The sequence below is a fragment of the Aethalodelphis obliquidens genome, unplaced genomic scaffold (assembly GCF_003676395.1).
Source record: "Aethalodelphis obliquidens isolate GAN/ISIS:26980383/991018 unplaced genomic scaffold, ASM367639v1 scaffold8, whole genome shotgun sequence".
Lineage (NCBI taxonomy): Eukaryota > Metazoa > Chordata > Mammalia > Artiodactyla > Delphinidae > Aethalodelphis > Aethalodelphis obliquidens.
Genome location: NW_020837952.1, coordinates 56197196 through 56220730, shown reverse-complemented (window position 1 = coordinate 56220730; position 23535 = coordinate 56197196). Strand labels below are relative to the sequence as shown.

The 23535-nt window shown below is 38.5% G+C and overlaps 1 protein-coding gene across 1 annotated transcript in view; it reads left to right on the top strand.

Annotated features, from left to right (window-relative positions):
- The first annotated feature begins 8408 nt into the window (after positions 1 to 8408).
- ENTHD1 (ENTH domain containing 1) overlaps positions 8409 to 23535 on the top strand; it is a 97988-nt gene continuing 82861 nt past the window's right edge. Inside the window, exon 1 of the mRNA XM_027107712.1 lies at positions 8409 to 8757. Coding sequence (XP_026963513.1) covers positions 8409 to 8757 — 349 coding nt within the window. The remainder of the gene's footprint in view (positions 8758 to 23535) is intronic.

The following is a 23535-nucleotide window of genomic DNA, read 5'->3' as shown; positions in this document are numbered from 1 at the left end:
TACATCAGATGGCTGTACTGCCACAGAGAATTATAAAATGGAGCAAGAGTCATAGACAGTGTGACTGAAGCAGGGGTTGTGATTTCATTAGGGGATCAAAGGATATTTGAGCAAAGTCCAGAGCAAAGTGAGGGATCCGGCCTGATGGTTCTTTGGGGAAACAGCTTTTGCAGGTATTGAGACTCGCAGGGGCAAAGCCTGAAGGTGGAAGCAAGCTTGATGCAGTGAGTGAGGTGGCGAGGAGTCGAGATGGACGTCAGAGAGGGAGCAGGGGCCGAAACACGTAGGGCCTCACTGGCTGTTGCAAGGTCTTTGGATTTTATTCTTGAGTGAGATGAGAGCCAATGGAAGATTTTGAACTAGAGAATGATATGATCTGACTTGTGTTTTAAGTTTTTCAAGTCTCATGCTGATCACTGTGTTGATAATAGATTGTACAGTAAGAAAGCAAGAGAAAAAGCAGAGAGAGCAGGTGGGAGGCTACTGCAACGATCCTGGCAAGAGATGACAGTGACTTAGGACAGATGTTGGAGAGTGATTGAATTCTGAATATACAGGGTGACCATAAAGTCTGGAGCCATAGATATTATTATTATTTTATGTGTATTAGAAATGTGGCATTGATAAACCGTTTATTATCTATGGAGCACATGTAACCCAGACTTGGTAGCCACCCTGTGGCACAGGTGCACTCACGGACACGATGTGCAGTGTGAGAGACAAAGAGATACGTCAGCGGTGACCCCAAGGTTCGTGGCCCGAGAAACTAGCAGCAAGGATGTGTCATTTCCTGACACAGGAGTGACTGTGGGGTAGCAGGTCTGAATTCCAGATCAGGAGTTAGATTTCGGACATATTAAATTTGAGATGTCTATGAGACATGCCAGTGGGGCCGACAAGGGAGTTAGACATATGAGTCTGGAGGTCGAGAGAGGTTAGGGCTGGCGATGAAACCTTGACTGTTGTTGAGAGACGGAAGGGTGTTGAAAACTATGAGACTGGATAAAAACACCCAGGAAATGAATACAGACAGAGAGCCGACTCCTCCAAAGTCGAGAGGTCAGAGAAATAAGAGGAAAACTGCCAAGGAGATGAAAAGAAGTGATGTCCTGGAAACCAAGTGAAGAAAGCTTTGTTCTCTTTTATAGAACTCTGAGTTCAGGGAAAAAAAACAAAACAAACCCACACCAAGTTATCGTGGTAAAATGATGTCTGTATTTGGTGGATGCTACAGTATTGTAACTAAATTATGGTGCCCCCAAATGGAGGAAAGCAGACAAGAAGAATGTCTTTACACAATGTTTCTCTAGTGGAGTTAAATCCATAGGTTGGTAGCACGTGAGCCATTAGCCTGCCTGATCCACTCCGTCACTGTTACTGGCCTCTCCACCTGCATGGGGACCACCGTCTTCAAGTTTGCTCTGCCCCTTCAATCAACTCCTATATGCTGGCTACTCTCAAGTCTGTGAGCCCAGCCCAGAACCTTCTCCTTTATTCCAGTTATTTCTACTCAGCTGTCTCCTGGGCATCTTCCCATGGTCGCCCCCAGACACCTCGCATTCAAAATGTCCAAAACAGAATTCAACATCTTTCCTGCCAAATCTGTTCCTCAGAACGTGTACATATCTAGGTGAACTAGCGACAACCATTCACACGAAACAGAAACTTGAGAGTCACTGTAGACTCCTTCTTCTCCCTCACTCCCACATGTATCTGGAGCCAAGTCCAGTAAATACTACGCTTTAACGTCATATGCAAAAGTCCGCGTGTCAGAGAAGAATGAGCAGAGCGGAGTATGGCACCAGGCTGCTTTGGTTACGGCTTTCATCACTTATTGCCAGAACTATTATAAACTTCTATTCTATTTCCAATCCCTCTGTTCCTGCTTCCAATCTATTTTTCTGAACACACTGGGAGATTTGTTCTAAAAGGAGAAAATGAATGGGTTTAAAAAGAAAAAATTGGGGTCTCTGACCTCAAAATATAACAGGTAGACCTGTGACTGAGAAGGTCAATGAACCTCAACATCAAGGACAAAGGTTGGTTCTCAGCATAGGGGAAAGAGCATAGGATTGCATGCAGGAGATCTGGGTTCAAGTTCCAGGTAAATCCTTGCTAGTTGAATATTACTGGGGAAGTCATATAACCTATTTGTTCCTGCAAACTCAGCTCAGGTTCACTTCCTCCAGGAAGCCTTCCCTAACTGTGTGGTTTGGACAAATTCCTTTTTGACTCCCATAGCAATCTATACTTGCCTTTATCATGGTAATTTGTCACATTTACTGATGTATTCCTGTTTATTAGACTATTAGATTATAACTTCCTTATATTCTCATGGCTCAGAATAGTGCCTGGCTCTAATGTAGAATGATGGCATGTGCCTCAAACTTAGCACTATTATCTGTAAAATGGGATAATAACACCTACATTTCAGACTTCCTTTGAAATTTACATAAGATATGCATATAAAAAGTCTTCATAAACTATAACTCTAGGTAAAAAATACTTTTGGTTTATTCCTCACTCCTTTATAAGTCCAACACCTTACCATGGCATTCAAAGTCCTGAACCACCCATTTCCAGGTCATCTTTTCAATTTCCCTCTGGCTCCTACCCCCACCACTCTATATTACAGCCAGCTAAGTTGGTTATAATGTACCAACTTCTTTCATATCTCCTATCTTTTTAAAATATATTTATTTTTTTAATTTATTTTTGGCTGTGCTGGGCCTTCGTTGCTGTGCGCGGGCTTTCTCTAGTTGTGGCGAGTGGGGGCTACTCTTCGTTGTGGTGTACGGGCTTCTCATTGCGGCGGCTTCTCTTGTTGTTGGGCACTGGCTCTAGGTGTGCAGGTTTCAGTAGTTGCAGCACGCAGGCTCAGTAGTTGTGGCTCACAGGCTTAGTTGCTCCACGGCATGTGGGATCTTCCCAGACCAGGGTTCGAACCCGTGTCCCCTGCATTGGCAGGCGGACTCCCAACCACTGAACCACCAGGGAAGCCCCATATCTCCTATCATTTTGTATTACACTTACCTATCTACATGTCAGTATCAATAATGCAGGCTGTTATTATAATAATTATGATTGAAGCAGTAGGAACCAAAAACAAAGGTAACTTTCATTTACTAAGCATTTTCCTATTCTCTAAATCTCTTTCCTTCCATTCCAGTCAGTATTCCACTCAGCCACCACGGTTCTTTAAAACATGGGTTTGATTACATTTTCAATGTCTACTGGATAAAATCACCTGGTTGTACAGACAAGGTTCTTCATGATCTGAATTTCCTCTGGCACTTCATCTCCCTGTGCTGTTTCACTAATAGTCTGTGACAGCCATGGTAACTACAGTGCTTGTAGTTTTACCAAGATAATAGGCTCTCTCAGCTGTCAAGCCGTTACTTATGATGTGCCCTTTGCCTCTAATGGCTTCCTCTACTTTGCCTATCTAGAGAACTCCTGTCATCCTTTAAGATTCAATTCAGATGTAAGCTGTTCTCTGAAAACGGCCCTCAAATACTCCTTGGTAGAATTAGATGCTCTCTCTTCTCCCATTATGCTATACACATCTTGTCGCAATCTTCTGGGATGGTGCCTGTCACCTCCAATAGCCTCGAAACTCACCCAGCATCGAACTCTGTCCTATCTGAGTCCTTGCTGCTTTCGGGGGTGCCTGACACATAGTAGGTGCCCAGTGAAGGTCAGTCGAATATTTCAAGGACTACCCATCAGTGGTACCTAAGGCCCTCATCGGAGGCACTCCATCACTGCCCATCACACACACTTTTCATCTCTAGTAATCTACTACTAGAGATTACATTCTTTGTCCTTTGAGATGAAAATCAGCTGTGGACGTGGACGGTGTTTCCAGTCAGTTAAAATTACACTAGTAACACAAATTGTAAAATTTATTATTTGAATGAAGGATTAGGGCAGTGCCACAGCCCAACAGATCATGAAATGAAGGCATTTGCCGTCAAGCCGCGGGCAAGCGGGGCTTATTTTAACCCTCGAGATCCCTCTCCTCCGAAGCCCTGGGAGCGGCAGACTTTGCCTCTGGGAAAGGCCGGCAGCGAGGGGTCGGAAGTGAGGAAGCGGAAGTGGGAACAGGCGTGGGCGCTCTGGCCCGGTTGGAGGAGGCGGGGCTTGTGTTGAGTAGGGAAAAGCCCGGAACCCGGCGGCTGGACGTTCTCCTCCGGTAGGAGCCCCTAGTGTGGGGGTGGGGAGGGACGGGGCCTGGAGGGGACTGGAGGGGGTGCTATCCCGCTGCCCATCCCGTGCTGCTTCCCTGCTCCGGCCGGAGGCAGGCGGGAGGGCGACGAGGCCCGCAGGTCTGCGTGAGGGAAGGTTATTATTGTGTGACGCCATCACGTCACTCCCTTCTTCTAGAAGCTTCTCCAAGCCTCCCACTCGCAGTAAATTCCCTGAGGGCAGTCGCTGGGCTGAGTCGTCTGTGTGACCCAGTGCCCTCCACAGGGCCTGCCTGGAGCACAGTGGTCATTCTGAAAAGATTGTTGAATGAATGAAGCGAATGCCAAGGAACGACCCTGGCTACAGGCAGTTGATTCTCCCTCTGCCCTTCACGTTAGAAGTTCTTTACAGGACATCTCATGTCTTCCCCTCAACAGTCTTCACTAGGTGATTATTCCTTCTGCTGCAGACGGGGAAATTGAGGCTCAGAGAAGTCCTTAAGCCCTAATTAGGAAATGGCAGAGCAGGACCTCAAATCCGTGTCTCTGGAATCCTAATTAAAGTAATGAGATGAGGTACTGAGTGCCTAGGTGTGAACACGTTGTGAGCATTCAGTAAAGAGTAGCCATTTACTCCAGAGGGTGGGGACTGTGTCTTGTGCATCTGTTTCTCCATTTCTTGGAAATGGGGTCTGTCACATGGTAACTTCTGGAAAATTAATAGTTGAGTGATTTAATGAACACACAGGAGGGACTCAAGTTAGTTTGACTCTTGCAATGTTCTTTCCATCAAAACAGCAACACCTTCTAATGCTGAGATATTCTCTGTAATCCTTCTTCTATAATGATCTTGGCCAGAGCTTATTTTCTCCTGAGTTGATCTCATGTCTACAGGCAGAACCTGTATAAACACAAGAGCTGTGCTGTCCTCATAGCACTACCCTAAATGTGTCTTTCCAGAGATGCGTCTTGGTACTCAGCCTCTTAGATGCTGTTGTCATTGTCGTCCTAAATCTTTGGAAAACGTCAGTTTAGCTCCGCAATCTTTTATTCTCAATTCTGACATCCAGAAAGTTTGAAAACCAATTTTTTCCCCTAACTTATCTGGCCACAAGATCTGAACTGAAACAGCCATTTGTCTTTACTTATTCCAAATATTTGCAAATTATTTTTGCAGTCATGTTAATGTGTTTGATTGTTCAGACCTTGCTTAATTTACCCCAGATCTCACTGTGCGTATCATGTAATATGTGGTTGTAGGCATGGCATTACCCTTCAAAAGTTACCCCCCCAAAATTGAGTTTGAATTCCATGACTCATTTGGCCTCAAAAGATTAGATAAGAGATTGTGGACCCATATTTTAATGTCACTTGACAACTTAAATGCTCTCCTGTTATGATTCAGGTAAAGTTGGGGGAGAAAACAGCCTTTGCCAAAGAATTGTGGAAGTGGGTAAATGTAATAAGAAAATTAAGAGATCTTTTTATACCTCATCATTTGTTTATTTTAGAATCATTTAAGGGAGAAAGCTCCTTAACTAAATGATGTTTTTGAATGTAAGGAGCATGTTTTATATTTCTTATATCCTCCGCAAAGCCATATAAATGGTAGGTACTCAAGAAATACTTGTTGATTGATTTGAAAATGTTTGCTCAAAACTCTAGAGTTTTACTTGACAATTACAAGAGCTAGATTATATATTTTAAGTGTCATGTTTATAATTAAAAGCTGTAGAATCAATTCAGGTTTATCCCAAAGCAGTATCACTCCACCACTTGGTCATTCACTCAATGACCTGTTTCTTGAGTGCCTGCTATGTGCTAGGTACCTGTTTACACAGTAGGATTACACTGGTAAATAAGACAGTCATGGTCCCTGCTCTCAAGGAATTTCCAGTTTGGTGGTGAAGAAAGCCAAGAGAAAATAACAGACACATAACTACTCATCCTGATAAGTGTCATGAAGGAAGTAAACTGGGTGCTGAAAAGAGCATGATGGGTAGACCTAAGTAGTAAGTGTGGTGGGTGAAGGCCTGTCAGAGGGGGCAACCCAGGTTTATGATATGAAATATCTTACTTCTCTCCATTTCTAAATATTACAGGGATTTGGGTAGCCAGACAACCAAAATTCAGGTGTGAAAATTTACCCTCTTGGGCACTACTTTTGTCTGAGATGTCACATCACTGTATTTATTGATATAATCTCAAAATTTTGAAGGACTGAGTAAACTGAGCATTTGCATATAGTCAGGTGTCTAAAACACATAGTAAAACAACATATAATTTACAACTAACACCAATTTATTGAACACCTTGTTAGCTTGAAAAGATTTCATTAGTAGAATGGTGTCTTACATATTCTTTGTTCATGTCACAAAGTACTGTACGTTAGTAAATGATATTAATTCACTTATCCAGACATTTTTCCTTGTGGTTTTTCGAATGGTTAGGAATATGTTTAATTTTGGTATGATGTCCAGCACATCCATTTTAAACTACTCTATTGGATGGAAAGCTATTATGTAGATAGTTTTCTTGGGCAGAAAGTTCATTTATGAAAACATTTTTAAAAATTGTAAAATGAGGGTTAGAGAATAGAGGAAAACCTAAAAATTATTTTGTCCCTCCAAAATATACATAGGTATATGTATGGGTATATTTTCTGGATAGGTAGTTAATCCAGAAAAGAAAAAGAGGGTTTTAAAAACTGTTGTTTAATTCCAGCAAGTTATGATTCTAACAGGGTTTTGTTTTTGTTTTTGTTTTAATAGACTTGTGGAGAAACAGATCAATATTCGTTGCTCTAAGCCAGTGTCACCGTGTATCTCTGCATTGAGTGAGCTTGGTAGAGGGGGAGAAAAGGACAATAGAAAAAGAAAACCCTTGTGATTGAAAATTTTAATAGCTTATTGAAACACATTGTAAATCGAGTTTTCACTGCAGGATTGAGTCAGATAAAAATGTCTGTGTTTGAAGTGCAAACAAGAGAGAAAATCAGAAAATTGTAAAAACACATAAGTTCTCTTTTTCTTCCTAAGGTTGATGATAGTCTCTTCTGGAGAAATCTTAATTAAACAGATAGATTTTCTATCTTGTTTATTTGAGGATGTGTTGGACTTTTACCAAAAAAGATTACTTATCCCCGTCTCTTATTTTTTAAAAAAGAAGGGATAGTTTATTTAGGATGCTTCTGAAAATTTATGTCTTCCTTAAATACATACACAGAAATTAATCAGGCCTGAGCTAGGAATTGAGAAGGTCAAGGAAGAGAAACAAAACTAAAAATAACAGACAAATTTGTTATGGATTGTAACATTTTTCTTTTGTGTGTGTGCAGCGTCTCTAGTAAAATCTGATTATGGATTGTTGAGGCTTCAGTGGGTCTGGATGCTCATCAGGGCATCTTTTTCTAAAGCTGAGTAAAGAAAGTAATTTAACCTTTTCCTTAAAGTTACCAGCCTTACGAGGACTAAAATATTGGTTTAGGGTGCCATGAGTTAGCTGTGGAGTCCACTAAGGACAATTACTTGTCTTAATAGTTGATGACCCTCCCCTCTTTTAGATTAACAAGAAAACAGACTATATTTCGTTCTGATTCTAATGACTTGTAAGTTCTAAAAGGGATGCAACCATAGGGTCAGTTGATGATTCTAAGACTCAGTTTTCACTTAATTACTCTCAGGACATAATATTTTTATACATAACAACAAATCTTAAGCAAGAGATGTCACAGTGCAAGTTCCATTTTCTTATAGTAACTTGTCCACTCTCCATGTAGTGCTTTATAATAATTTTATTTCTGGCCAAAGAGGTTCAGTGATACTTTCAATGGAAACTTTTAGGTCTAGAAAGACCACCTATATTTCTTTAAATAACATAGGCCAGTCCCTTGTGAGAGATTTTCCCATATCAATCCTAGGAACATGTATATGGTACCCTCAATTCTGGCTGATGTAAGTGAGGCACTGATTTGGAAACTAAAGCTAGCTTTTTCAGACTGAATTGATCTTCTGTAGACATTTAAAAAAATATTTAACTTACCTATTGTTTGTGCCTTCCTTTGCAGGAAATTGATACCTTGTCAAGGTGGAGATTAATCATTTGTATTTGGGAGCAGCAGACCTGGGGACCAACTACCTCTCAAAGGTTTTATAAATCAATCACATAAACTCCTAGTCCATGGCTCTCAACCCCCATCTCACCTTCAAATTTGTCTTACCTATGGCATTCAGGAGGCAACTAAAAAACTTTGTGAAAAATTACTCAGATGCAGAAATAAAAGTCAGGGAAGCAACTTCTAATGACCCTTGGGGTCCTTCTAGTTCTCTGATGTTAGATATCAGTGACCTGACTTTCAACACAGTTTCTCTCTCAGAGATTATGAGTATGTTATGGCAGAGACTCAAAGACCGTGGGAAGAACTGGCGCCATGTGTATAAATCCCTTACCCTAATGGATTATCTCATCAAGAATGGATCAAAGAAAGTTATTCAGCATTGCAGAGAGGGGTTCTGTAACCTTCAAACACTGAAAGATTTTCAACACATAGATGAAGCTGGAAAAGATCAAGGTACCCGTTGAAGTTTATACATTGTGCCAGTAAAGATTAAGAGTTTGGGAGGGGATCATTTTAAAGCAGGAGCTGGGGGAAAGTTGTTCTTAAATGTACTAGCTGCCTTTCCTCTAGGACAGTTATGGTTTTCAGTTTAATCCTTTGTGTTGACTCTTGAGTGCCTTAGAGAACAATATTTTGTTTTTCAAAAGGATGTGTGAAACTAACACACTTATGTATCTGATAAAATGATGTCTTATAGATGATGACCATATAAGAGAGATCATATGGTATTTGTCTTTCTGTCTGACTTATTTCACTTAGCATAATGCCCTCGAGGTCTATCCATGTTGTTGCACAAGGCAAGATTTCATTCTTTTGGACCTGGAGGGCATTATGCAAAGTGAAATAAGTCAGACAGAGAAAGGCAAATACTATATGATTTCTCTTATATGTGGAGTTGAAAAAAAGCTCATAGAGAGAACAGATTAGTGGTTGTCAGAGGTGGAGGTTTGGGCGGGGAGAAATGGGTGAACTGATTTGTTTTTGTCTAAATAAATTGAATTTAAAAATAAAGTGAAAAAGAATACATATACCAAAAAAGTTAAAAAGTTGGACTTGAGATCCTACTAAATTTAAGTATAGCAAAAATAGTAATGAATAATTTTCCATGAACAAACTTCATGATTGAAGTCAAGGAACTATGTCCTTGGAGTTAATATGTTATTTTGGGGAGCTAATCCAACCTTTACCCCCAGTACCATTTTGTAAAGATCAGTATATCATACTAAGATATATATCTCTTTTATAAGTTAAAAGCTTAGGAGTCTGTCATCATAGAGTGTTGTCATTCAACCTGGGGTTGAATCCTGACTCTGCTACTGCCTAGCTGTGTATCCTCAGGCAATTTACTAGATTACTTGAGGCCTCAGTTTAGCTCTCTGTAAATTGGGATAACAACAGTATCTGTCTCATAGGATGGTTGTGAGGAGTGCAAATATGTTTGCCTATTTTTCCCCAATAGATGTCAGCTCCATGAGGGCAGGGACTTTGTCTACCTTGCCCATTGCTGGGTCTTGGCAGGAGAGGAGCCATCGACATTGGTTGAGTGAGAGAATAAATGAAAGAAAGAGAGTGAATATGCAAAATGGTCCAATTTTGTTTAAAAACTTATGTTTATGTATTTAAGATAAGAGTTTAGCAAGTGATACTGGTAGTATTAGAGATGATTTCTATTTTGTTTTATATAAACTTGTATATTTTAAAAAACATTTTATAATTAGACCAAATAAAACCAAGGTGGCAATGTGAAAAAGAAAGAACAGAATGAATAAAATAGGAAGCATGGTAATTTGATATAATAATGTCACTGTAATTATAATTAGACTGGAATTTAGTCATAAATGTAAGTGTTTCTAAAGACTATGGAATCTTCAAAAACTATGAAGGAAGTAGTTTTATGAATACGGAAATTTAGGTCATTAAGTAATTTTGTTGGGGGTGGAAGAGGAGAAGTAGGGAAAGGCTGTACAGGATACTGAACTGAGAAGATTCAGTAGTGCCTGATATTCTGCAATGGTAAAAGAATCAGCACTTCCTCCCCATCTAATGTAAAATTATAGTTTGTTAAAGTGAATAGTCTTATGAATTATGAGAAGAGGATAAAATTCAGTGCAATCTCTGTGTTAAGTATACATTTTTAAAATAGTCTTTTTTAGAGCAGTTTTAGGTTTACAGAAAAATTATGCAGAAAGTACAGAGTTCCTACATACCCTTCCCCACCCACACATGGTTTCTCCTATTAATATCTTGCATTAGTGTGGTACGTTTGTTACAATTAAACCAGTATTGATACATTATTATTAACTAAAGTCCTTAGTTTACACAAAGGGTTCACGCTTTGTGTTCTGCAGTTCTATGGGTCTTGAAAAATGCAGTGTGTGTGTCTACCATTCCAGTATCATGCAGAGCAGTTTCACTGCCTTGAAAGTGCCCTGTGCCCCACCTATCCATCCTTTCTCCCCTGCCCTGAACTCTTGGCAACCACTGATCTTTTTATTGTTTTTATAGTTTTGCCTTTTCTGGACTGTTATATAGTTGGAATCATTCCGTACATAGCTTTTTCAGAACGGTTTCTTTCACTTAGCAATATGCATTTAAGATTCTTCCATAAGATTCTTTTTACAGCTCGAGAGCTCATTTCTTCTTCTTTTTTTTTTTTTTTTGTGTTACGCGGGCCTCTCACTGTTGCGGCCTCTCCTGTCGCGGAGCACAGGCTCTGGACGCGCAGGCTCAGCGGCCATGGCTCATGGGCCCAGCCGCTCCGCAGCATGTGGGATCCTCCCGGACCAGGCCACGAATCCGTGTCCCCTTCATCGGCAGGCGGACTCTCAACCACTGCGCCATCAGGGAAGCCCTCATTTCTTCTTTTTTTTTCCTTGACTTAAAAAAAAAAAAAAGCTTTATTGAGATGTAATTCATATATCATACAGTTCACCCATTTAAAGTGCACAATCCTATGGGTTTTGGTGTATTATTTTTAAAATTATGATAAAATAAACATAACATAAAAATTGCCATTTTAAGTGTATAGTTCAGTCACATTCATTACATTCACACTGTGGCACAACCATTACCACTGTTTATTTCCAGAACTTTTTCATCACCCCAAACAGGAGCTCTGTAACCATCAGTAACTCCGTGGCTTGATCTAATCTACTTCCTGTCTCTATAAATTTGTCTGTTCTGGGTACTGGATATAAGTGGCATCATGTAGTATTTGTCCTTTTGTGACTGACTTATTTAACTTACCATAAAGTCCTCTAGGTTCAGCCATGTTAGAGGATGTATCAGAACTTCATTCTTTTTATAGCTGAATAACATTCCTTTGTATGTACTTACTACATTTTGTTTATCTATTCTGTTGATGGGTTCCTGGGTTGGTTTCACCTTTTAGCTATTGTGAATAATGCTGCAGTGAACGTTAGGGTACAAGTATCAGTTTGAGTCCCTGCTTTCAATTCCTTTGGGGGTATACTTAGGAGTGGAATTGCTGGGTCATATGTTAAGTCAATGTTTAGCTTTTTGAGGAACCACTAAACTGTTTTCCTTAGCAACTGTACCATTTTACGTTCCCACCAGCAGTGTAGGAGGATTGCTGTTTCTTCACATCCTTGCTAATCCTGTTATTGTCCATCTTTTTTTTTTTTTTATTATAGCCATTTTACCAGATGTGAGTAGTATCTTATTCTGGGTTTGATTTATGGTTCCCTACAGACTAATTATGTTGAACATCTTTTCATGAACTTGTTTGGCCATTTATATGTCTTCTTTGGAGAAATGTCTATTCAAATCCTTCGTCCATTTTTAACTGTTTTGTGTTTTTTTTTTTTAATTTTAAAGTTCTTTATATATTCTGGATACAAGACCCTTATCAGATAGGTGATTTGCAGATATCTTCTCCCATTCTATATAGGTTGTCTTTTTACTTTCTTGATTAAATTTTGAAGAAGTCCATTTTATCTGTTTTTCCTTTGTTTGCTTGTGCTTTAAGTGTCATATGTAAGAACTCATTGCCTAGTCTAAAGTCATAAGGATTTATACCTATGTTTTCTTCTAAGAGTTTTGTAGTTTTAGCTATTACATTTATCCTGGGTCCATTTTGAATTAATTTTTACATATGGTGTAAGGTAGAGGTCCAGCCTCATTCTTTTGCATGCAGATATCCAGTTGTTCCACTACTACTTGTTGAAAAATCTGTTCTTTCCCCCATTGAATTATATTGGCACCTTTACAGAAATCAACCATAGATATATGGGCTGATTTCTGTACTCTTAATTCATTCCATTGACGTATATATCTAGTCTTATGCCTGTGCCACACTATTTTTAGTAAGTATTTTGTAGTAAGTTTGAAATAAAGGAAAGTGACTTTATTTGCAACTTCAGCTTTGTTCTTTTTCAATATTGTTTTGGCTGTTCTGGGTGCCTTGCATTTCCATATCAAGTTTAGCATCAGCTTATCAATTTCTGCAAAAAAGGCAGCTAGAATTTTTCGAGATTGCATTGAATCTGTAGATCAATTTCAGGAATATTGCCATCTAAATAATATTATTTCCTCAAATCCGTGAACATAAGAAATCTTTCCTTTTATTTAAGTCATCTTTCATAAGTGTTTTGTAGTATTCATTGTACAAGTTTTATACTTCTTTTGTTGAATTTATTCCTAAGTTTTTTTTCTTTTTTTGGTACTATAAATGAAATTGTTTTCTTAATTTCATTTTCATATTTTTCATTGCTGATGTATAGAAATTCACCTGGTCATCTGAATTTTATATATTGATCTTGTATTCTACTACTTTGCTGTAATATTTTCTGTAATAATTATTAGCTGTAATAGTTTTTTTTGTTTGTTTGTTTAGATTCCTTTGGATTTCCTACATACCAGATTATGTCATCTGCAAATAGAGATACTTTTACTTCTTCCTTTCCAATCTGGATGAATATTATTTCTTTTTCTTGCTTAGTTGTCCTGGCTAAAACCTCCTGTACAGTGTTGAATAGAAGTGGTTAGAACAGACATCCTTGTCTTGTTCCTGATCTTAAGAGCATTCAGTCTTTCACCATTAAGTATGATGTCAGGGATGGGTTTTTCATAGATACCTTTTATCAGGTTGACAGAGTTCTCTCCTATTCCTAGTTTGCTGAGTGTCCTTATCACGATAGCGTGCTGACTTTTTGTCAGATGCCTTTTCTGCATCTGTTGATGTTATGTGTTTTTCCCCATTTATTCTATTACTTGGTGTATTACATTGATCTTCATAGGTGAACCAACCTTGCATTCTTAGCATAAATCCCACTTGGCCATGGTGTATATCCATCCTCTCTTTTTTTATGTGTTTTTTTAGGTCAGGTTTGAGGCTTAATGATGAAATTGGAGAATATCTTCTTGGGTTTTGAGCATGCTATGCTTCTTAATCCAGAAATTGTAAAGACATCAACTTCCGTTAGGGTTAAATTTATTATTAAAATTAAATATTAATTAAAATTTTCCATGCCCAAGAGTTAGGTTGTAAAAATGCATAATTTTTTGGATAATAGTGAATGAAATATAATCATTTTTGTACTTTACAGAACAGCTGTTTTATCACTGTACTGAGCAGAGCACTATGATAATTTCTTTTTAAGTAGAAAGAAAGGGTCAGCCCCTGCTTTAAAGAGTTTATGAGCTATTTTGAGCATAAAATAGATAAGCATGCAATTATAAATATACAGAAAAACCTATTTATTCATTTATACCTTTTATATGTACAGGTATGGTATATATGGGTATGTCTGAATACACTATCATAAAGGTCTTTCAGATTCCCTAATGGTTGAGCTTAGGATTAAAGAAGTACAACTATGCTGTGTTGGACTTTATAAATACTCTTGATGATTTGTTAGCATCGAGAGAGAGGAAAAAAAAAAGCAAGTTAGAACTGAATTGTCAACAGAAGCGTAGTACAGTTGACCTTTGAGTAATGTCGGGATTAGGGGTACTGACACCGCCCCCTCCCCCACAATGCACAGTGGAAAATCTTCATATAACTTTACAGTCCACAGTTCCACATCCTCGGATTCACCCAGGCACAGATTGTGTAGTACCGTAGTACATATTTATTGAAAAAAATCCACATATAAGTGAACCCTTGCAGTTAAAACCCATGTTGTTCAACGGTCAACTGTATATTCATTTGTTGATTATGGAAGGTTGATTGATAACATTGGCGCACACTATTAATTTAATAAATATTAATTAACGAAAAATGATTCCATTGGGGAAAATATTACTCATTTTATTTTTATCTTTTATACACTTCTCTTTTTATGTTTGTTCCCTAATGAGTGTAACATATTAGAATAGTAGCTCTTGACATAATTTAATTTATACATAAATAAATGTATATATATATTTGGGGGTGGATGCATGCACAAAAATTTGTTACTGATGGTGTGTTCAGTTGAAATAGTTCAAAACCACTGGTTCTCAGGACTTCCCTGGTGGCGCAGTGGTTAAGAATCCGCCTGCCAATGCAGGGGACACAGGTTCAATCCCTGGTTTGGGGAGATCCCACATGTCGCGGAGCAGCTAATCCTGTGTGCCACAACTACTGAGCCTGTGTTCTAGAGCCCATGAGACACAACTACTGAGCCCGCGCACCTAGAGCCTGTGGCATAGCACAAAAAAGAGTAGCCCCCGCTCACCGCAACTAGAGAAAGCCCACGCACAGCAACGAAGACCCAAAGCAGCCAAAAAATAATTAAATTAAATTTTTAAAAATTGTATAAAAAAAACCCCATTGGTTCTCGTGATAGAGTCAAGACTCTTAGTGTGTTCCCAATCTACCTTTCTACTCTTATTTCCTTAGTCTTCAATCTAGGACATTGCATCACCAAGCATTCTTAATATATTATTTGCTTATACATCGCTGTGCTTGTATTTAAGATGTTTCTTCTTCCCTGTAATATTCTTTCCTTGCTATCTGCTTTCTGAACTCCTATTTAGTCTTCAAATCCTAGCTCAGAGGCCTTTTCCTTTGTACCCCCAACTCTCGTCTTTTCTTCGCTGGGCAGAATTAATTGCTGCAACACTTTATTCATAATATAAGAGTGGTATTTTTTACAGTGTATCTTATCTACTATATATATCTCTCCTTAGCTAAATTCTGAGGGTGTATACCATATGTTAATCATCTTTTTACCATCAGGCCTTGGCACATAATAGATAATCAATAAATTTTTACTAATGGAAATCATAAAAACAATAAGGGACTTGAAGAAAGGAATGTGATCATTGAAAAACTAATCAGTAAGAATGATTTTGTTCAGTCCAAGAAGAAAAAAAGCAGAGAGTGAAGTCTGTAATGGGAAATTAATCGAAGAGAAATTGTAGTGATCCAAGTAATCAACAGCTGGATCCTACCCTAGAAACAGGTTATCAAGAAGAGATACAGAAAAGATAAAAGTAGAAAATATTATAGAAGAAAGTCTTTTTTTTCTCCATTGGTCTTTACACTTGCTGTTCCCTTTGCCTGGAGTCCCCAGATACCTGCAGTGCTTTCTGCATCCTCCGGATCTCTGCTCAAAAAGTCCTCTTGTTAGTGCGGCCTTCTAGATGTACCTTATTTATAAGAAAGCAGCCCCACCCATTCTTTGTACTGATATGCCCTAGCCACCTTCTCTGTTTTCTTTCTCTTCATAGTATTTCTTATCTGACGTAGGGTATGATTTATCTTATTATTTGTTTATTGTCTGTCTCCTCCTACCAGAAAGTAAGTTTCATGAGTGCAGGAACATTTTATGTCTGCTTCGTCCATGCTCCATCTCCAACATTATAACAGTGCCTATCATATAGAACATGATCAATAATTAATAATAGTGATACTACAGGGGAAAAAATTCAGAAAACAAGTCACAGTAGTTGGGAAACAGGAGAAATTTATTTTCAAATAGTACATTAGTTAACATTTTCAAATAATGTTTTCAATATGTTTTTCTTCAACTTCCAGACAGCTTTTCAGGTGAAGTAAATTTAAAGCAATGAATAATCTCAAAAAATTTACAATAAATACATGATTTCCCCTATGTTTTCAGACTTTTGGGACACTGTATTATACTTATTGTAGTTCTTTTTAAGGTTAACAGTTGGACACATTACTTTATATTTCACGATATTTCACCTGAAATACTGGAGGTATATTGTGAGGTAAAGTTCTTTCTTTCCTGTATGGTAATCTAGTTGTTTGAGCATTTTTAGATTTTAATAATAGAGCATTTCCATGTATGGTATCTCATTTGATCCTTACAACATCTTATGAGGAACGTAGGATATGTCTTATCTTTCTTACAGAGATGATGAGTTAACACTCAGATTAAGTTTTTTAGGTAAGGTTGCACAGCTAATTAATGGCTGAACATGATTAAAACATATATATCCTAATACTGTTTAGTTCTATTCTATTATTATGCTACACAGCCTCTCTTAATTTTTAAGGAGTTCTTAAAAATATCCTAATAGTTTCATTGAACTACCAGAATGAACTTAATTAAAATTGTCTGAAAAATACCTGGTTGAATGTTTCGTACTACTAAACAATTTATTTAAACAAATTATAGTATTCTTTTTATAAAACCAATTCAGATTCTCAGAAATGCATATTTATAACTTTATGTACTGTTTTATTCTCAATTAGGTAAGTCATGAAATTGTGGTTAATTTCACTTAAATGGGCCATTTTACATTTATATAAAGTAAATATATTTTATACACATATATTTAAACTAAAGGTAGATTTTTAAAAGGTACATTTTAAAAAACAAATTTTCAGTGTTGTTAAAAAGTTACATTAAGCTATTTTACTAGAAGTAGCATGCCTTGATGACATTACTGCCATTTTAGTTTTCTGCTGTCATTATCAGTCATCTAATTTAGGAAATTAGACAGTTCACATTTATGTTGATGGCTGATTTTGTATAGGCTGCTTCTCTGTGTGTCTTCCAAAACTTGAGGATGAACCCTTACCATTCACCTACCCATTTGCTCACTGAAGTCGTAATGTCTTGGGGTAAGAACAAAGCCTTTTAAGCCGTAGTTAAGAAATTAAAATGTGAAAGGTAAATTTTCTGGAATATGTAATACATTTCTTTATATTTACACTAGCTTATAAGTGATTAAAATCAACGTTTTTTGAGAGGGAGTTTGTTTTTTGAGTTCAGGTACTCGTAGACGGAGAGAAAAACTCAGGTATTTAGGCTTAGAGAAAAAGGGAGCCTGGGCAAATAGGAGAAAAAAGGAATGATAGGGATTTTCTTTTCAAGGCGACTGAAATAAACTGAATAGAGACAAGATACCTGGAAAGAGAAAGTTCAAGAAAAAGAAAACATTTCAAAGTAAAAATATTATTTTAGATCTTGGTTAGCTGTGTTAAGGCTCTAAAAGTCAAAAAACTAAAATTTGGAGGTATTACTTCTCTTACAGGAGGGACTGGATGTGGAGAGTAGGAAGCAACAGTTCCTAGGCAGTGTGATGTAGTGACTGAACACTGTGGAAAAAACTCTAGCTTCAAAGGGCTTAATTTTTTTCTACAGCTGTCAGACAGCAGTAGTCAGAATTCTCTAACCATTGAACTCACCTGCTAGATGTTGGTGGCTTGACTAATTAATGCAATGTAGGTGTGCTGATCTATCGAGAGGCTGGTTACTTAACACAATGCTGCTGAGTTCATTTATAGCTTACGTGAGCAAATGTGATTTCCTGTAACAAACATTTTTGTAGTCTTGATGAACAAATGAATTTCCTTTAACAACCATATTATAGACTTTTGGGTCACGATAAGCCTGTTCTGTTATTGTTAAAAGTTATATTACTGTGAGTTTAAACAAAACCTTTATACCTAGTTGAATATTTTGGATCGTCTTTCGCTCCTTTTCAACAAATAAAGTCATACTGATAATCATAGTAGCAAGAAGCAAATCATGAATTTATATAAAGTTAACTGTTCCCGTCCAGCCAGTCTTCCCACAGTGCTCTTTGTTTATTGTACTCATATGGACAGCAGACAGTAAACACAAAAGGGCCAGTAACCAGGTTAGGACTTCAGTGCTGTGTCAGCAGAATCATTCTCTTCTCAGATTCTCATCAAATAAAATAGCTTGCATTTGTATACTAAAGTCAGTCAAATTAAAGTCTATATTTTGTTATTTTTATAGAGCCAATCTATATTTTCTAGTTTATCAACTTTATGACTTTGGGAAAGTTTCTTACCCACCCTAAACTTTCTTTTCTCATCTGTAAAATGTACTTCATAAACTCTGAGGGTGGTTGTGAGGATTAGAGATAATGTCTGAAAGTCAGGCACATAGTAAGTCATAAGTCAATGTTAGGTAAAAATATTAGCCATTGACATATTTTTACTTTTATTATTTCCTGCAGTGTATATTCACGTTCAAGTAAAGCTTCATGCAAAATGCACCAGAAGTGCTTTCCCACTGCCTGTGGAGTTCACCCATCCGTAGTGCTTTGTCCACACGTCCGTGGTAGCACGCATGGCTCTGCTGTAATGACTTATTTTACCTCAGTCCCTTCACTGGACTGTGGGCGTGTGGAGGGCTGAGATTACTTTAGTTGTATCTCTGTTTCTTCACCTAGTTTGTGGAGGTGTCGAATAAATGTTTGCTGACTGAGTGGCCAGTGGGCTCTTGTAGGCCCAAAGAAGGGATTGGTAGCTTTGAGTTTATCTTACATGTTCTTCTGTTTTTCTACAGTGTTGCTAGGTATTGTTTTATTTTTATTTTTATTTATCCTGCTTGGTGTTTGGAGATCATTTTTGACGTGAGGATTCTATGGCTTTTCTGTAAAATTCCCAGCTCTTTCTGAATATTGCTTTTTTTTGTGTGTGTGATTACTGTATTCTTCTTTTGAAACTTCTGAGTGACTATTGGGGTCTTGTAATCTGTCCCTTATGACTTTTAGTTAATCTTTTTAATCTTGTTGCCTCTCTGTGCTGTATTTTGGAAGAGTTCCTTAGTACTATTCTTTGATTACCAATTCTCTCTTCAACTGTTAGATTTTGGAGTTTGCCTTGGGTATTGAGGGTTTTTTCTTTTTAATCCCAGTGACTATAGCTTTCATTTCTAGGATTTTAAGTTGGCTCTTTTCATATCTATCTGTTCTTGTTTCATTTCTGCCTATTTTTGTTTTGTTTCATAATTTCATATTCCTTGTTGTGAATGTGATTCCTGTGTTAATCTTTATTTAGTATTTATATAAGTTCTGTCTTAATACTTATTTAAAATCTTTGTTGTTAGATTTTTAAATCTTACAATAATATAGAATATTGATTTATAGAAGATCCTATAGAATCCTATAGAACATTGATTTCTTTTGGAGTGAATATATGTTTTTTTGTTTTTTTAAAAAATTTATTTATTTATGACTGTGTTGGGTCTTCGTTTCTTTGCGAGGGCTTTCTCTAGGTGTGGCAAGCGGAGGCCACTCTTCATCGCGGTGCGCGGGCCTCTCACTATCACGGCCTCTCTTGTTGCGGAGCACAGGCTCCAGATGCGCAGGCTCAGTAATTGTGGCTCACGGGCCCAGTCACTCCGCGGCATGTGGGATCCTCCCAGACCAGGGCATGAACCTGTATCCCCTGCGTTGGCAGGCAGACTCTCAACCACTGCGCCACCAGGGAAGCCCGAATATATGTTTTAATTGCTGCATTTCCTGGCCATCTTAAGATTTTTTAAAATCTATTTTGGAATTTTAGTTTTCAGGCTTATTTTGGGTGAGAGGTTCTTCCCCAGCTAACCATGTTCACTTTTCCATTTATGCTGATTTTTCAGTTTCCACCTCCAGTACAGCGTTATAAAGGTAGCTCAGGGGTCATGCCCTGTGATGATATGAGGGTGCCACAGATTCAGTTGCTGAGCCAGGGGGTGGCTTAGTTGAGTTCCAGGCCTTACGGCTGCATTGTGTCCTTCTATTCCCACAGCTACAAATATGTTACAGCCCAGGAACCAATTAGTGGCTGTTTATTTTTTTTCCTTTTCCTTTTTCTTTTCTTTCCAGCCTTCTCTCACAAGCATGGATACCCCCTAACATCAAAGAGTGAGACCACCTCTGGTTCCCTAACACCTGAGGGGCTGAACTCCTGGCCTCCAGATCAAGAGCCCAGCAGCCCTGTGGCTTGAGCCCTGTTCAGTGCTTTTTCATTTCTCTGATATTTCTGGTTCTCGGAGGTTTTTATCTTGTTTTTCAGAACCGGTGATGTCTATTATTGCTGTGCATTTGGAATAGAGCAGAAGGGTACTTTGAAGCATGAACTTACTGTGCCAACTTGACTGAAGGTTTTTTATGAAAATAACTTGATCAGCTATACCGTTTGGGATACTTCTCCTCTTCCTCCGCACTCCACCCCATCCCCACCCCTGAAGGCACTGTGGAGGGTAGATCGGAAAGGAGACTGCAGATGAATAAATAATTTACAACATCACAGGCCTGAACTAAGAGAAATGGAGAGGAAAGCATAGAATTAGAAGATGGTTAGTAGGTGCAATCAACAGACATGGATTACTGAGTCTGGGGAAGTGAATGTTCATACTTCTGGCTTAGAACGGAAGTAAAACTCACTGAGAAAGGAATATAGGAAGAAGAGTAGATCTTGGCAGGTCAGTGGGTCAGGAACGGAGAGAGGAGTATTATGATGTTTTATAACAAGAAGCCCAATATGTGTTTTTTGGTTTTAAGTCTGGTATGTGTCTTTCTTGCTGATGCATCTCAGTGCCCAATATCTTTGAATTTACCATATTTCCAAACCTTGTTACATGACATTCGGTTGTGAATTTATATAGACTCCTCCCCTGCATTTAGGAAATCTGTCCTCAGCATATTATTTAACAAACGTTTCTTAAGTATCTCTTAAGTGAACAAGTACACTTCTGGCATTCGTGGATGTTATACTCTAAAGGAGAAAAAAATATTTATCACATAGGCAGTTAAAAACTGTGGAAGCACTCTGAAAGACAAGTGTAGGTGCTGTGAGAGTGTGTGAAAGCAGAGCCTGGCCATCGAGGCCCTGACGTACATGTAGGGCGAGGCGGAAGAGCGGTTGTTATCTCTCAGTAGAAGGCTTTCCTGAAGAAGTGGAATCTGGGCTGTTCCCTCTGCCTGTATGTCTGCACAGCTGGCTTTTTCTTGCTGTTTAAGACTCAGCTGATATGTTACTTCCTCAGTAAGACTTTCCTTGACTGCACCCTGAATTGATGTTAGCATGTCCCTCTGCTTTATTTCCTTTAGAGCATTAATTTTTATCTGAAATTATCTTCATTAGGAACCTTGTCTCTTTTTTCCTCACCTGTGCCCCTACTACTTAGAACATTTCCTGAAACTTAAGTGTTCAGGAAATGATTAAATGACTGTAAAAGTTAACATCCTTGGAACTGGTCTGTTGCATAGTTGATCTAGTGATTTGTATGTCCTTGTCCTTTCAGTTTGGGAGGATTGCTCAAATTGGCTTTTTCCTCATTCATTTTTCTATCTTGTTGACCCTCCCTCACTCCATTGTGTCTTTCTAATGGGGGTTGCCAATGGTAGCATTCCACCCTCTGGCCACGGTGATGAGTATATGACTTTCAAGCTGGGCCACTCAGTGTCATTCTCCTGGATGTTTCAGATTTGAATAAATGAAGAGGGGGACTTTTCAGGTGGCAGCGTGTGAGATGAGAATCTGGAGCTGTCTGTGGTAAATATCTACATTCAGATTGAAGAAGTCGACCTGCGAAAGGAGAAAATAAAGGCATTACACAGGGAGAAACAGAGGTGGGAGGCGGAGGGTCCTGGTAGTTTTCCAGTCTCGGCTTCATTTGTATTTGAGGCCCAGTTGCAGCCCCTGGTTTTCCCACGGCCCGTTCAAATTGAGTTTCTGTCACTTATAACCAAAACATTCACAATTAAACAGTATATAGCTTTATTTTTATTTTAACCTTTACCTCAACCAACAAGCTTTTCATCTTGATGTGTTTTACATAGTGTCTTTGGATATTGATCTCTTAACATAGTTTAATTTCTTATTTCAGAGAATCTGTTTTCTCCCTCCCGCCCTCTCCTCTCTTTGTCTGTCTCCCTCTCCTTGCCTCCTTTTCTCCCTCTCCCCCTTCCCAGTTCCCTTCCCTAGCCCCCCTTTTTTCAAACACAAAGCAGTTGTTGCCTAAGTTTATTCTATTTTCGGTACTATTCTATTTTAGTACTATGTATTCATTCTTTTTTGAAACGTATTGGTAAGAAGTAAGTAGATGCCATCTTATTGCTATTGTTATTTCATATCTCATCTCTGTTATTTATCTCAAGCAGGTTTATTGGGCTCTTAGATTTTTTTCACTTTCAACTTTGACGCTTTAAAACATCCAGGTTCCCGCTCTCCAGCATCTCGAGGGTGGTGGGAGGTAGCTAGGGCAGCGGGCAGCTTTGAATGGGAAGTTCACTTCTGGGTGATTTCTCCTCTGTTTTCTGTAAACTCCCGTGGCCCCACCGTCCTGATGCTGCAGGGAGGAGCCCTCCATCATTGACTGGCATTCTGCTTGACATACCTGCTCATCCCTTGAACTACTGCAGCTGTCCTCAAATTCCACCAATCCATGCAGACTCCAAGTAGAATATTCCACATCTGTCCCATAATTTCTAGTTGTAACCTTTTCTAATTAGGAGTGTTGTAAGAAATTATTTCAGGCCAAGCAACTTTCTCAGGCAGCTAAGTTATAAATTGTCAATTAGTATTTTTCATCTATCTGGCTCCACTTGTATTATGTCAAGGAGAAAACTGAGACTTTTTTGGTCATTTGCTCCTTTATTGATTCATTCACTCAGTAAATGTTTATTGAGCATTTACTATGTGCCAATCACTCTTCTAGACACTAAAGAGTCTCTGCCTTCATGGAGCTTGTATTCTAGGCGAGAAAAGAATAAACACATAAACAGATAACTATATAGAACAGTATTAGGTAGTGATCAGTGCCAGGTTGAAGAGTAAAACAGGGTAAGGGAATAGAGAGTGATGGGGGTGAGGCTGTTTTAGAGAGGATGGACAGAAGGAAAGCTTCTCTGAGGAGGTGACATGTGAGTAGAGACCTGAATGAATCAGGGGTCTAGTCATGCCAAGAGTCCCTGGCAGAAGCAACGGCCAGCACACAGCTCTAAGGAGGTAAAGAGTGTGGTGAGACTGCAGAATAAGGTGGCCAAGGTGGCTGGAGTAGAGGGAGTGAG